Here is a 13,960-nt window from a genome sequence, read left to right on the forward strand (position 1 = left end):
GCTTTGCCCTCCAGACTGGGAGGGGGAGGCAGCTAGATTCCTGCTAACTTCTGCCCTGGGTGTGGGGGTCTTAGGGACTGGTAAGCACCCGGCACCCTGCCCACTGCCACCTTAGCAAGGCGTAGTCACTACTGGATTCAGTGTCAAGAAACAGGTTCTAGTCCCAGTTCTGCCATTTACCAGCTGGCAAACCTTAGGCACTTTCTCCTCGGTCTTCAGTATGCTCATTCACAGAATGGGGATAACCACCCCTCTCAGGGGAAGTGAGGATTCACCATGGGTTAGGGTTCATTCCTGCCCACAGGGGCTGGGCCTCACTGACACTCATCATTATGGCCAAAGATGGAAGTAGAAAATGAAAAGATAGAACCACAAGCCGCTCCAGTCTTTAAGAGGGAGAAGAACTGAGCACCTACCCTGTGCCAGACTTTTTCAAACATTAGTTCATTTAAACCTCAAAATGATCCTCCAAAGTCAGTGTTATCATAACCATTTTGCAGGTAAGAAACTGAGGCTCAGAGAAGTGAAGCAACATGTCCAAGATCACATAGCCAGCCAGACTCTGGAGCTTGTGTGAGGAGGGAGCATACAGCACCTTCTCTCGCCCACCTCGATATAAACAGATCGAGTGGCTAGGCCAGAGCCAGGACTCACTGCCCCTTGGGAGGTCCTGTTTCAGGCCCAGATGCTGGTAGGACAAAACATCAAGTAGGTGCTACCGTCTTATCTCTTTCCCACAGCTTAGAGTTTCCCAGTAGGCGGACACACAGGCACCTTCCCAGGGTAGCAGCTGGTGTGCCGGCTCCCTCCTTTACCAAGTCAGGTCTTGTCTGAGGCCCTAACACTCACAGCGCCACCAAACCGGATTTTCCTTGAGGCTAAGAAGGGAAAAATGAGAGAAAATGGGAGGCCTGCAGTCTAGAGTCACAGCCCAGGGCCCCATATATATAAATGCCTCCTTCCAGATGGGCCACCCAGGGACCACCTCACTGCCAGCTCCATGTTCTCCTGGGATCTGTAACAGCTCAAGAAAAGTAGATGCTCTGAGTTTACAAACTAGAGAATAAGGCAAGGAGTCAGGATCTGGCCTGCCAGGAGGGCCCTGACCCCACTCCAATAAAAACCAGCACACAATAAACTATGAGGATGCCAATTAAGCCAGTTCTATGATTTCCAAAGTTGGCTAGTAATGAAAGGCCCAGGGAATGGTAACTGAAGAAGGCAATACTGCTGTTCCAGATGTTTCTCCCTGGGTCCAGCTCAGATCCCTTGCTCCCATAACAGGAAGCCAACACCCATGGGATCCCAGAGAGCATAGCTCCTCACCTCATCTGGCCTGCAGACTGAGTGGACTGAGGCTGGGTGAGAAGCTCTCAGCCTCAGGAGGCCAGACCTGACAATCACACAGGAAAACGAGAAGGTCAGGGACCACCTCTCTCCGGTCACCTCCCTCGGGCCAGCAGACCTGGTATACAACTTGTATCCTTCTTTCCCTTCCTGACCACTTCCTCTATGCTACAGAAGGGCCACCAAACAAGTCTGCTCTTCCTACCCCAAAGTGACAGGAGGGATATCATCACTCCCCCCACCCTTTCCTGCTGAAAATATGTCTTTTGCCTCATCTGGTCCCTCCTGGACTTTCTTTTTTTGAGACAGGGTCTCATTCTCTCACCTACACTGGAGCGTAGCAGCATGATCTCAATTCACTGCAACCTCCACCTCCCAGGCTCAAGCGATTCTCCTGTCTCAGCCTCCTGAGCAGCTGGGATTATGGGTGTGCGCCACTACCGCCTGGCTAATTTTTGTATTTTTAGTAGAGATGGGGTTTCGCCATGTTGGCCAGGTTGGTCTCAAACTCCTGACCTCAAATGATCTGCCCGCCCTGGCCTCCCTAAGTGCTAGGATTACAGCTGTGAACCCCTGCACTTGGCCCTTCCTGGGCTTCAATGACCAACTCGGTCTCCAGCCAAGCCAGAAGAACTAATGCTGTGGGCACTCTGCTCTATGCCTATGCCACCCACAGTATCATTTACTGGCTAGCTGCTTTCTTGCCTGTGGCTACTACTCAAAAGCAGACAATGACCATCTCAGTCTCACTAAACGTTCCCTGCAGAGTAGGCTCAAAAGACAGATAAGGTGAAGAAATGGAAAGGCCTAGGACTGGGAATCAGGAATTCCAGGTTTCTCACAGGCCTCCAGTTTATCTGTATGCTGATGGCCATCTCTAAGGCTCTAAGGTCACTTTCAGCATTTTTTTTTTTAGGCAAGGTCTCCCAGGCTGGAGTATAGGCATGATTTCAGCTCACTGCAACCTCCATCTCTTGGGCTCAAGCAGTCCTCCTACCTCAGCCTCCAGAGTGGCTAGGACTATAAGTGTATGCCACAAAACCCAGCTAATTTTTGTATTTTTTGTGGAGATAGGGTTTCACCATGTTGGCCAGGCTGGTCTTGAACTCCAGGCAGGCTCAAGCAATCTGCCCGCCTCAGCCTCCCAAAGTGCTGGAATTACAGGCATGAGGCACAGCGCCCAGCTTTTTTTTTTTTTTTTTTTTTGAGACAGGGTCATGTTCTGTCTCAAAAAAGAGCTGGCTGGAACACAGTGGCGCAATGTTCGCTTACTGCAACCTCTGCCTCTACTGCAACCTCCGCCTCCTGGGCTCAAGAGATCCTCCCACCTCAGCCTCCCGAGTAGCTGGGATTACAGGTGCCCACCACAATGCCCACCTAATTTTTTGTACTTTCTTGTAGAGACGGAGTTTCACCATGTTGCCCAGGCTGGTCTCGAATTCCTGAGCTCAAGCGATTCACCTGCCTCAGCCTCCCAAAGTGCTGGGATTATAGGTGTGAGCCACCATGCCCCGCCACTTTCAGCTTCCTAACTTGAAATGTCTCCCAGTAAATAAGTATTAATTACCCCACCGCAGACTAAGGAGAAAAAGGTGAATGAGCCTCTTCCTAGTCCTGAAGCTAATCAGTCTAATGAACTGGCAATGACAACATACTCTTACCTTCTGGACCACTTCTACTAGCCTCATATACTGCTGAGAGAGTCGAAAGTGCTGAGCTAAGCCAGGGAAGGTAAGAGCAGGCAGGTGACTGCTAAGACACTTCTGTTCTACCTGTCTGACACCTGATATCCTGCAGGGACCAAAGGCCATATTTATGGATGGTGAAGGCAGTGGAAACTGTACTGACCTGGGAGTCAGAAACCCTAAATCCAAGTCCTAGTTCTGCACTAATATGCTATGATCTTAAGTTATTCTTCTCTCTGAAGAGAGAGAAAAGGTCTGAGCTGGTCAATCTATTAAGATCCCTTGCAGGCCAGGCACGGTGGCTCATACCTGTAAACCCAGCACTTTGGGAGGCCAAGGCAGGCAGATCGCCTGAGGTCAGGAGTTCGAGACCAGCCTGGCCAACATGGTAAAACTCCATCTCTACTAAAAATATGAAACATTAGCCAGGCGTGGTGATGGGTGCCTGTAATCCCAGCTACTCAGGAGGCTGAGACAGGACAATCACTTGAACCCGGGAAGCAGAGGTTGCAGTGAGTCGAGATTGTGCCATTGCACTCCAGCCTGGGTGACACAGCCAAACTCCATCTCAAAAAAAAAAAAAAAAAAAAATGTATCCTTTACAGTGCAGTCTATGGTTTTTTGATATACTCATGCCATGTAGCTAATAGTCACCTGAGTAAGGTAGCCTGTGACCTGCTTTCTTACGCCCAGGGCCTGGCAACTTCCACAACCAAAATGTCTTGAGACAACCTTTGGCCCAGGGTAACTGAAATGGACTTTTAATCCGGAGTCAGAGTCCCCACCATCACCACAGTACCCATGAGTGCTAACGTTTCACTTCTCTAGCATAGAACATGGACTCCTAGCCTTCAACCACGAGACTGGGTTTAGGGCAGTCACCCTGAAACTTCCCATAACTTCCCCTCTATGGCCTTGGGCAGGGACTTACTCTTGGCTTTTTTGAAACCACAATATAAACTAAGTAGGGAACATCGAAGCTTTCAGATACCAGAGATTTTGGGTTGACCGACAGGCTCCAGAAAGTGAGAGAGGGAGAGAGAACTGGACCTGGGATCCCAACTCAGTCCCAGCCCTACAGACAGCAGCAATGTAGAGGGTGTCTGCAGAGCCACATCCCGGGTTTGTGGTTGTGGGGTAAGAAAGACAGATGTCTGGCTGCCTGGTTGGGGACTACAGCCAAAGGGAGGTGCTTACACTGGGGCCTCACTCTGCCCATAAATACCAGAGATATGCCCTCATTTTTCTCTTCATTTCTCAGACCCTTAGAAGGAAAGAAAGAAAACTAACATTTTCTGGGCCACCACTTGTGCCAAGTGCTGTGCTAAGCACCTTCACATATCTGATCTCATTTAACCCCCAGAGTAATGTTGGGAAGTGGGTGTTACTGTTGCCCTTTACAGTCAGTAAACAGGCTCAGGGATTCAGGATCTTGCCCAAGGTCACAAAGCTAGCAAGTGTAATTCCTTTTCCTAATATATCTCATTGCTCTGCACCCCAAGATGTGGTTGATTGCCTGATAAGTATGTAGTAGAAATTCTCGTGCCCTAGCATTCTCCCACAAATCTGAGCTCTTCCTTCCAAGGTCCCATAAATGCAACTGGGAACTCCTTTCCCAGATCTCAAGACCACACTCCTTCCTGGGCCCTAATCCCAGGTGACCGCTCTTCAATTCAAAACACTCCAGGTCCCCACTAAGTTCTCACAAGTGAATCCCTGGGGAACTGTGACAAAGCATCAGTCACGGGGAGGGTTCAGAATGAGGGGTGCTCTCTCTGAGTCCTGGACTAAGCTTAGCCTGCTGTGAACCAGTAGGGAGGTATTGGAGGAGACAGATCCAGTGGGTGAGAGGGACCTCCCCTTAGGGGAGGGGCCTGGATTTCTCCAAGGAAGAAGGAGGCCTGGTGAATAAGAGGCTTTAGGGCTGGGGAAAATCCCGGAAGTGACAGGGGTTCTTAGACAGTCAAAGGGCTTCCATAAGTCATGAGAGAGTCTGGGGTGACCTTGGACAATCTCAATTGGTCAGAGACGGGGAGAAAGGATATTCTCTGGAGTAGGGTCATGGCAGTGCCTCAGGAGCTCCGACTGGTGATTGGGATGGAAAGCACACACCAGGAGGGAGCCTTGTCAGTTCTGTGCACAACACTGGTCTCACATGACAGGACAGCTGGGATGGGAGTGGGGTATGGAGTCCATCTTTCCTAAGGGGACCACCAGCCTATACACATGATCTCTGAGGCCTGGGCTCAGGGGACTCTGTGGGGCAACGTGCGGCCCAGCTTGGAGGCAAGGTGCTAGCCCACTGCCCCACATTTCTCTGTCTGCTAGCTGGGTGTCTGGGTGCTCTCGGGATAGGACATCGGGGGATGCTATAGGAGCAGGGACCCTGCTGTCTCCCTGCCTGCCCCCGTCCCATGCCCAAGATCTGCCTTTGGGAGGAGGCGTATGTTCCCAGGACACACAAAGAGCCCATCTACTGGCTCCTGTGGCTGCTGGAGCTGATGGTCTGTCCTAGTGGTGGTGCTCCCTGTCGCCCTGTAGGTGCTGGGAAGGGGAGTACCTGCCCACCTGTTGCCGATGCCAGTGGAGGAAGCTGTGTATGAGGGGGTAGGGGGCCATTTTCTGACCCTTCCATGAGGAGAAGGGACTGTCTGTCCCAGGATGGGGCTGAGGGGAGGGAGGCGACCAATGTCAGTCCATCCAGAGGTATGTGTGCCTCGAGGAAAGGGTCAGTCTGTCCTGGGAAGGGGTGGGGGCAGGGCAGTCAGTCCTGAAGTCGGTCTGAGGTCTCTTGGTGTGGGGGCAGTGTGGGGGGCGGGGAGACAAGGGCATCTGTGGATTTGTGGTAGGGGGAGGGATGGAGAATATGTGTCTATGGAGGGGAGCGCCAGCCATCTGGGAGCCTGTCGGGGTGGCAGAGACAATCATCCCTAAGGCCTTGGAGGCAGGGGTGGGTTTGGGGCAGTGTCTGTCATTCTGTTCCACTGTTGGGAGGAGGGCACAGTGGGTCCTTCCTGGGGGCGGGTCAGTCTGGAGGGTGGAGGTGGCAGGTGGAGGTGTGGGCCCGTCCGCCCTCTGGGTCGGAAGTAGGACTGCGAAGGGGGCGGGTCTGGGAAGGCAGGGGTGGTGAGGGTGGGGCAGGAGAGTGAAGGGGGATTAGTGGTCCCTGCTTGGGAGGGGGACGTGTCGGCAAGTCCCGAGGGCGCCTCCGTCTGTGTCGAGGCCCCCCGCGTGGGTACCGCGCTCAGTCCCGACCCCCAGCGCTACTCACGCGCCCTCGGCGCCCTGTGAGCCCACGATGAAGCCGAACTTGTCGATGCGGCGCTCGGCGAAGCCGTTGGCCTCCGAGTCGGATCCGAGAGAGCTGAGTTCGTCGGTGGTTGCGGCGTCGGGGCCCTGGGCCAGGCTCTCCCGGGTTCCCGACAGGCTTTCCCCGGCCGCGGGCGCGCGCGGCCCATTCTCTCCGTTGCTCTTCGCCATCCCGGCCGCGCCCGCCGCCTGAGCCCCAGCGGCCACCTCAGCCGCCCGGCTGCCGCCGACGCCCCGCCCACGCGCGGCGCCTATTGGCCGCCGCAAGGGAGGGGGCGGGGCTCCAGGCCCACCCGGGAGCTCTGCCCCCACGCCCAATGGGCGCCGCGGACCCCGAGCCCCGCCCACCTTCCCCTGGCGGGCGCCAGCAAGCCCGACGTGGGGAGGCGGGGCAGCCGTCACCGCAGCCCTCCCTGCCCTCCTCCGGGCTGCCAATCACGAGAACTCACCTGGACGAGCTCGGGCCTTTCCGGGTTAGCCCTAAGGGGGGCCTGTCACCTACTGCAGAGCGCGAGTCAGAGGCCCAGGGCTTCCTCCATGGATTCCTCATCTGCCTCCTGAGCCCCGCTCCTTGCGAGACCTTAAGGACGTGGTAGGGATGTTTCCCCCATTCATATATGAGGAACTCTGAGGAGGCCCAAGTGAGTTCAGGGACACAGAGCGGCTTAAAGGCCCAGCCTGAGCGGGAAGTTTGGCAGTCCCATCGCACTCACTGCTTCTGGGGTTTTAAATTATCTCGTGAGACCTAATTATTAATAATCAACAGCGTTTACTGAGCCACGCACGCCCAAAGCTCTACCTACGTTCTCCTGCAGTCTTTTCCCCAGCAGTTTTATGGAACATAAACGTACCATAAATTCACGTTTAAAGTGTACACGATTTTTAGCACATTTACAAAGTTGTGCAGCCATCACAACACTCTAATTTTAGAACATTTTCATCACCCCTAAAAGAAACCCCTACCAATTAGCAGTCACTCCGCATCCTGGCTTCCCCATCCCCTGGCAACCACTAATCTGCTTTCTGTTTCTATAGATCTGCCTTTTCTGGATATTTCATATAAATGGAATTATACAATATATGGCCTTTTATGTCTGGATTCTTTCTCTTGAACATTTTCAAGGTTCATCCACATTGTAGCATGTATCAGAGCTTCTGGATTCACATCTGCCCCAGGTATGTCTGGCTCCACCCCTCCCTTTCCACACCGCCATGAAAGACCCATACTGCCCCTCCTGGGAGCTGGGACTAGACCAGATTTTGTTTTTCCATTCATCAGTGATGGTCATTCGCGTGTTTTCAGTTTTCAGCCATTATGAATAATGCTGCTCTGACCATTCAGGTACAAGCTTTTGCGTGGGGGCCTATGTTTTCATTTTTCTTGGATAGATAAGGAAGAGTGAAATTACTGGGTCATATGGCAACTGTTTAACCTTTTGAGGAAGTGGCAAACTGTTTTCCAAATTGGTTGCAACATGTCTTGTAATCTCTTAGCAATGAGATATACACCATTATTAGTCCCATTTTACAGTTAAGGAGACTGAGGTAAAGTCAGGTAAAGTCAGTTACCTAAGGTCCCAGAATTGGCTGTGAATACAGCCAGGGTTCGAACTGAGTTCTTTTTTTTTTTTTTTTTGAGATGGAGTCTCTCTCTGTTGCCCAGGCTGGAGTGCAGTGGCACGATCTCGGCTCACTGCAAGCTCCGCCTCCTGGGTTCATGCCATTCTCCTGCCTCAGCCTCCTGAGTAGCTGGGACTAAGGGCGCCCACCACCACACCTGGCTAATTTTTTTGTATTTTTAGTAGGACGGGGTTTCACCTTGTTAGCCAGGATGGTCTCGATCTCCTGACCTCGTGATCCACCTGCCTCGGCCTCCCAAAGTGCTGAGATTACAGGCATGAGCCACTGCACCCAGGCTCGAACTTAGCTCTTACCAACTGCTTATATTTGGAGGGATGGGTCAATTTTATCTGTATGGGCTTAGACCCTAGCAGCTAACTTCTGACCCTAGAGATTGTCAACTCTTGGATCTATAATTATAGCTCCTTACTTATGTCTAGTACTTTATGGTTTACAAGTCACAGTCTATTGTCATCTGACACTCCCTGTAGACCTGTGGGAGAGACAGGCCTAGAGAGGGGAAGGGACTGGAAAACTCAGGCCTGGCTGCAGGGCCTGGGACAGACTGCTCAGGGCCCCAAGGCAAGCCCCAAGAGGGGGTCTTGAGCCTTGAATGATTTCACCTTGATGCCATGTGGCCCGGACATTCTTGATGACATCATTGTACAATCCTCACATTCCATGAGCTTCTGACTTTCCATAAACAAGGCAAGAGCAGACATGGGAGTGGGTACAGACTATTTTGGTCTTAAACCCTCAGTCTGGGAGGATGTTCCTTCTCTTCAGTGACTCCAGACACAGTGGTGGGCTCCTGGTTCCAGCTCCCAGGAGGGGCAGTATGGGTCTTTCATGGTGGTGTGGGCCTATCCCAGGAAAGGGAGGGGGAGGAGCCAGACATACCTGGGGCAGATGTGAAGCCTCAAGTACAGCAAAGAAAAGTATCCATGACCCTTTGACTTCATAATTCTATCCCTAGGGTCATATCCTAAACATGTTCTTACTCAGCTCTGTGAGGGCACAAATATAGAGACATACACCCCAGGGATATTTGGGGAGGGGGCAGATTAGAGACCCTGAGTGTTCATCTTTAGGAGATTGTATAGATGTTACTCCACTGATGCTTCAGCTTCTAATCTTCTTTAATCCAACCACCAGGATTTGAATTTATGCTCTGTGACCTTGAGCAAATTACTTCTCTCTGAGCCCATTTCCTCATCTATAAATTGGAAATTGTGAAAAAATTCTTCCTTGGAAGAGTTGTTCTGAGACTTTAGTGGGACAGTATGCGCTAAACACCTGACACATGGAGAAGCCCAGTAAATAAGGCCAGGAGCTAGGCTCATACCTGTAATCCCAGCACTTTGAGGCTGAGGTGTGTGGATCTCTTGAGATCAGGAGTTCGAGACCAGCCTGGCCAACATGGTGAAACCCTGACTCTACTAAAAATTCAAAAATTAGCTGGGCGTGGTGGCAGGCGCCTGTAATCACAGCTACTCGGGAAGCTGAGGCAGGAGAATCACTTGAACCTGGGAGGCGGAGGTTGTAGTAAGCTGAGATCATGCCACTGCACTCCAGCCTGGGTGACAGAGCGAGACTCCATCTATCAATAAATAAATAAATAAATGCCAGAAGTGGTGGCATTTGAAGCCTGCAAAAGGAATTGCAAATTCATTATTGTCTTGCGTGTTCCCCATCACAGCCTGTGGCTGCACCGGGGGAGACTACCCAATTTAATCTATGGCACATGGCTTGGGAGACTTCACTTCGTGCCTATGCCCCTCAACAACTGGGTGTTCTTGTGTGAAATCACTAACTTTTATATTTTTTTGTAGAGACTAGGTCTCACTATGTGGCCTAGGATGGTCTTGAACTCCTGGGCTCAAGTGATATTCCCACCTTGGCCTCCCAAAGTGTTGGGATTACAGGCGTGAGCCTCCATGCCTGGCCAAACTCCAGAGTTCTTCATTTAATACACCTATAATGAGCCAGACGTTAGTGCAGGGGTGTCCAACCTTTCGACTTCTCTGGCCACACTGGAAGCAGAATTGTCTTAGGCCATACATAAAATACACTAACAATATAGTTGATGAGTTGAAAAACATTGCAAAAAAAAATCTCATAATGTTTTAAGGAAGTTTACAAATTTGTGTTGGGCCACATTCAAAGCTGTCCTGGGCCATGGGTTGGACAAGCTTGCTCTAGTGAATAAGAGATGAAGTCCTAGGCCAGGCGCGGTGGCTCAAGCCTGTAATCCCAGCACTTTGGGAGGCCGAGACGGGCGGATCACGAGGTCAGGAGAGCGAGACCATCCTGGCTAACATGGTGAAACCCCGTCTCTACTAAAAAAAAATACAAAAAACTAGCCGGGCGAGGTGGCGGGCGCCTGTAGTCCCAGCTACTCTGGAGGCTGAGGCAGGAGAATGGCGTGAACCCAGGAGGCGGAGCTTGTAGTGAGCTGAGATCCGGCCACTGCACTCCAGCCTGGGCGACAGGGCGAGACTCCGTCTCAAAAAAAAAAAAAAAAAAAGAGAGATGAAGTCCTGGCCCAATAGAGTTTACAGTCCAATGGAGGAGGGACAACATGAATAAGCATAGAACATCTATCAGGCAGTGAGAATAAGAAAATAAAGCCAGGTAAGGCATGGAGAACGCTGGAGTGGGGGTTGGGGAGGTGGTGTGGGCCGAAAATGAGGGAGACTTTCTGCAGGACTGAGAATAGTGTACAAGAAGCATGGCAGCAGATGCTGTTTCCCCTTGAAGGAGAAGCAGGCTGTGTTGTTAGATTGGAGTGAGAAAGCAGGGGGAACAGTGAACCAATGAATGAACGATCAAAAAGCATCCCTGCAGAATCACGTGGCTCACTGGAATACAGAATTTCAGAGTCCTTAGGCAATGCTGTGGAACATCCTGGTGAACGTGCTGTTGTAGACATTCTTTTGAAGATAAAATGTGTTGATATACCAGAGTCTCATCCTGCTGGGGTCATTCCCAACAGCTGGGCTTGAGGAGCTCACACAGGCCCCTCTCCTGGATCCTGGAATGTGCAGTTGGCATGTACTCAGGAAAACTGTGAGCACTGGCCATGAGCAAAAGTCCAGATGCCGTATCTTTTGTGTGTGTGTGTGAGATGGGAGTCTTGCTCTGTTGCCCAGGCTGGAGTGCAATGGTGCGATCCTGGCTCACTGCAACCTCTACCTCCTGGATTCAAGAGATTCTCAGGCCGGGCGCAGTGGCTCACGCCTGTAATCCCAGCACTTTGGGAGGCCGAGGCGGGTGGATCACCTGAGGTCGGCAGTTCGAGACCAGCCTGACCAACATGGAGAAACCCTGTCTCTACTAAAAATACAAAATTAGCTGGGCCTGGTGGCACATGCCTATAATCCTAGCTACTAGGGAGACTGAGGCAGGAGAATTGCTTGAACCTGGGAGGCAGAGGTTGCGGTGAGCCGAGATCGTGCCATTGCACTCCAGCCTGGGCAACAAGAGTGAAATTCCACCTCAAAAAAAAAAAAAAAAGATTCTCCTGCCTCATCCTCCCAAGTAGCTGGGATTACAGGCGCCTGCCACCTGTAATGACAGTATTCTCTGTAATGCTCTATTTTAATTAAAAGAAACTTTTTTAGAGATGAGTTCTCACTATGTTGTCAAGGCTGACTTTGAACTCCCTGGCTCAATTTTCGTAGCCTCCCAAGCAGCTGGAACTATAGGTGGGCCACTGTGCCTGGCAGCAGTTTATCTTGTCCTGCTTCATGGATTGTAGCATCCAAGGGTACCTAGAACTGTTCACTCACGTGCTGGGAGCAGTGGCAGGGCATGGTGTCGGGGCACTCACCAGGCGGAGTGTTCTTTTATATAACAGTGCAGAATTGTGTGTGTGTGTGTGTATATATATATTTTTTTTTTTTTTTTTTTTTAGACGGGGTTTCACTCTTGTTGCCTAGACTGGAGTGCAATGGTGCGATCTCGGCTCGCTACAACCTCTGCCTCCTGGGTTGGAGCAATTCTCCTGCCTCAGCCTCCCAAGTAGCTGGGATTAAAGGAGTGTGCCACCATGCCCGGCTAATTTTGTACTTTTAGTAGAGACGGGGTTTCGCCATGTTGGCCAGGCTGGTCTTGAACTCCTGCCCTCAGGTGATCTGCCCGCCTCAGCCTCCCAAAGTGCTGGGATTACAGGCGTGAGCCACCACACCCGGCAACAATGCAGAATTTAAAAAATGTAACAATGCAGAAGTTAAGAACAAATCTCCGTATCTGGTAAGAGTTAATGATCGTATCTCCAAGATCTTACATTTTGCTTTTATTTTTAAAAAACTTCTAAAAATCTTATACACTGGTATGTGTACCCATGAGCTATATTATGCTTTCTTGTCTAATTACAGGGATAAGTAAAATATGACGATTGCTAATAGTACATGTATTTCCATTCAAGTATATATCCTAACATAACCCAATATAACCACTTAATATATTATCTAATACAATATATTATTTTAAAGTAAAATGGTTCTGATCATTACTGGCCTCCTCTAAGAGTACATGACAAGTACTTAAGTAGTGGGTAGAACTGAAATTCCTTATCGTCTACAATTCCTGGAGCCCTCTGTGTGCAAGTCTTCAAAATTATGGTGGACTTAAGTGCCACCCCACCCATTTTCCCAGCAGTCCTGCAACAGGAACATTTATTCCTATTTCACAGTGTGGTCTGGTGGAACACAGCAGACAGTGTGGTCCCCAGGAAGGGATGAGCTGCTTTGGCTTTCCAGAGCACTCACTGGCTACATGACCTTGGGTATTCCACCTCATTTTAAAAATGGGGCAGATAATCCTCAGGAGATTTCAAGAATTTGAAAAGCTGCTGTGCAGAGCAGCTGTGTATTATAAACACCAGGACGCTACCTACATGCTACAGGTCCTAAACGAGTACAGTGCCAGGCAGCATACTGGGCCCGTGGCCACTGATGTTGGCAAGGCCTCATGGTCAATGGAGCTTCTGTGTCTGAGCGAACCAGGACAGATGTTCATTCAGGAACTCCAGGAAATGATTTGCTCTCTAGAGGGCAGCTCAAAGGGCCCATTCACTCACATTCCACCCAACAGCATTCCTGGCCTCCGGTCACAGCCTCAGCCACGGAAGTTCTGCAGGGTTTGCCGGTCTGTGGGGGTGAGTGCCCTGACACCATGACCTGCCCACTGCTCCCAGAAAGAAAGAAGAGCTTGGAGTATGAGACTCCCCAGGTCTCCTGACCCTCTTCCTTCTTGGAATGAGACCCAGTGGTGCTCAGGGTGATTTCTGGTGTTGGCCACGGCCAGGCAACCAGCAGTGGGCTCACTTTAGGCACCCAAACCACAAAGCCCACCTCAGGAAGCCAAATTTCAACTCTGGCCCCTGGGACAAACTTCTAGCAACCAGGCCAGAGGCAAATGTCAGACAGGATAAGGGGTGACATCCCATCAATCAAGTTGAAAATGGGAGGGACCCAGCAGTTGGTAATAAAGCCATAAAACTGGTACTGACTCTGGGTGAGAGGGAGAGGCAGGGGTAGGCTGATGACTAGAGAGCTGAATCTGTGACCTTGGGAAATGGTCTCACCCCTCTGAGTCCTGGAGATGACCTGATAGGGGAGCTAGGAGGGCCAAATGGAAGGACTGCAAATAAAAGGCACTGGGAATTCTCAGGGGCTACAAACACGTGAGATCTTCCCAATGAAATCAGCCTTAGCTTTAAAACCAGGAAATTGTTAGCAACAGGCTCTCACCTTCCTCCCTCAACACCCACAGCATCGCCTATCTCCCTGTGATAGTTTGATTCTAAAGATAACAGCCTGCCTTTACTCAGAAACCAGGACTGTGACGTGTTTTGCACACATTCTCTTTTCACTTTCATAGTGTGTGACTATGGGCATGCAACTTATGTTCTCTGTGCCTCAGTTTACTCAAGTGTTAAACAGGAATACTCACATGAGGATTACGTGAGTTAAAATGGATAAAATGCTTAAAAT

At 50.7% G+C, this 13,960-nt stretch overlaps 1 protein-coding gene across 1 annotated transcript in view; it reads right to left on the reverse strand.

The window, feature by feature from the left end:
- The window catches only part of TBC1D10A (TBC1 domain family member 10A), a 35,344-nt gene extending 28,679 nt beyond the window's left edge, over positions 1-6,665 (reverse strand). Inside the window, exon 1 of the mRNA XM_033233210.1 lies at positions 6,304-6,665. Within this exon, the coding sequence (XP_033089101.1) occupies positions 6,304-6,512 (209 nt within the window). The 5' untranslated portion in view covers positions 6,513-6,665. The remainder of the gene's footprint in view (positions 1-6,303) is intronic.
- Positions 6,666-13,960: the final 7,295 nt, after the last annotated feature.

Source organism: Trachypithecus francoisi, unplaced genomic scaffold (genome assembly GCF_009764315.1).
Source record: "Trachypithecus francoisi isolate TF-2019V2 unplaced genomic scaffold, Tfra_2.0 Lachesis_group14, whole genome shotgun sequence".
In the NCBI taxonomy this organism is placed as follows: domain Eukaryota; kingdom Metazoa; phylum Chordata; class Mammalia; order Primates; family Cercopithecidae; genus Trachypithecus; species Trachypithecus francoisi.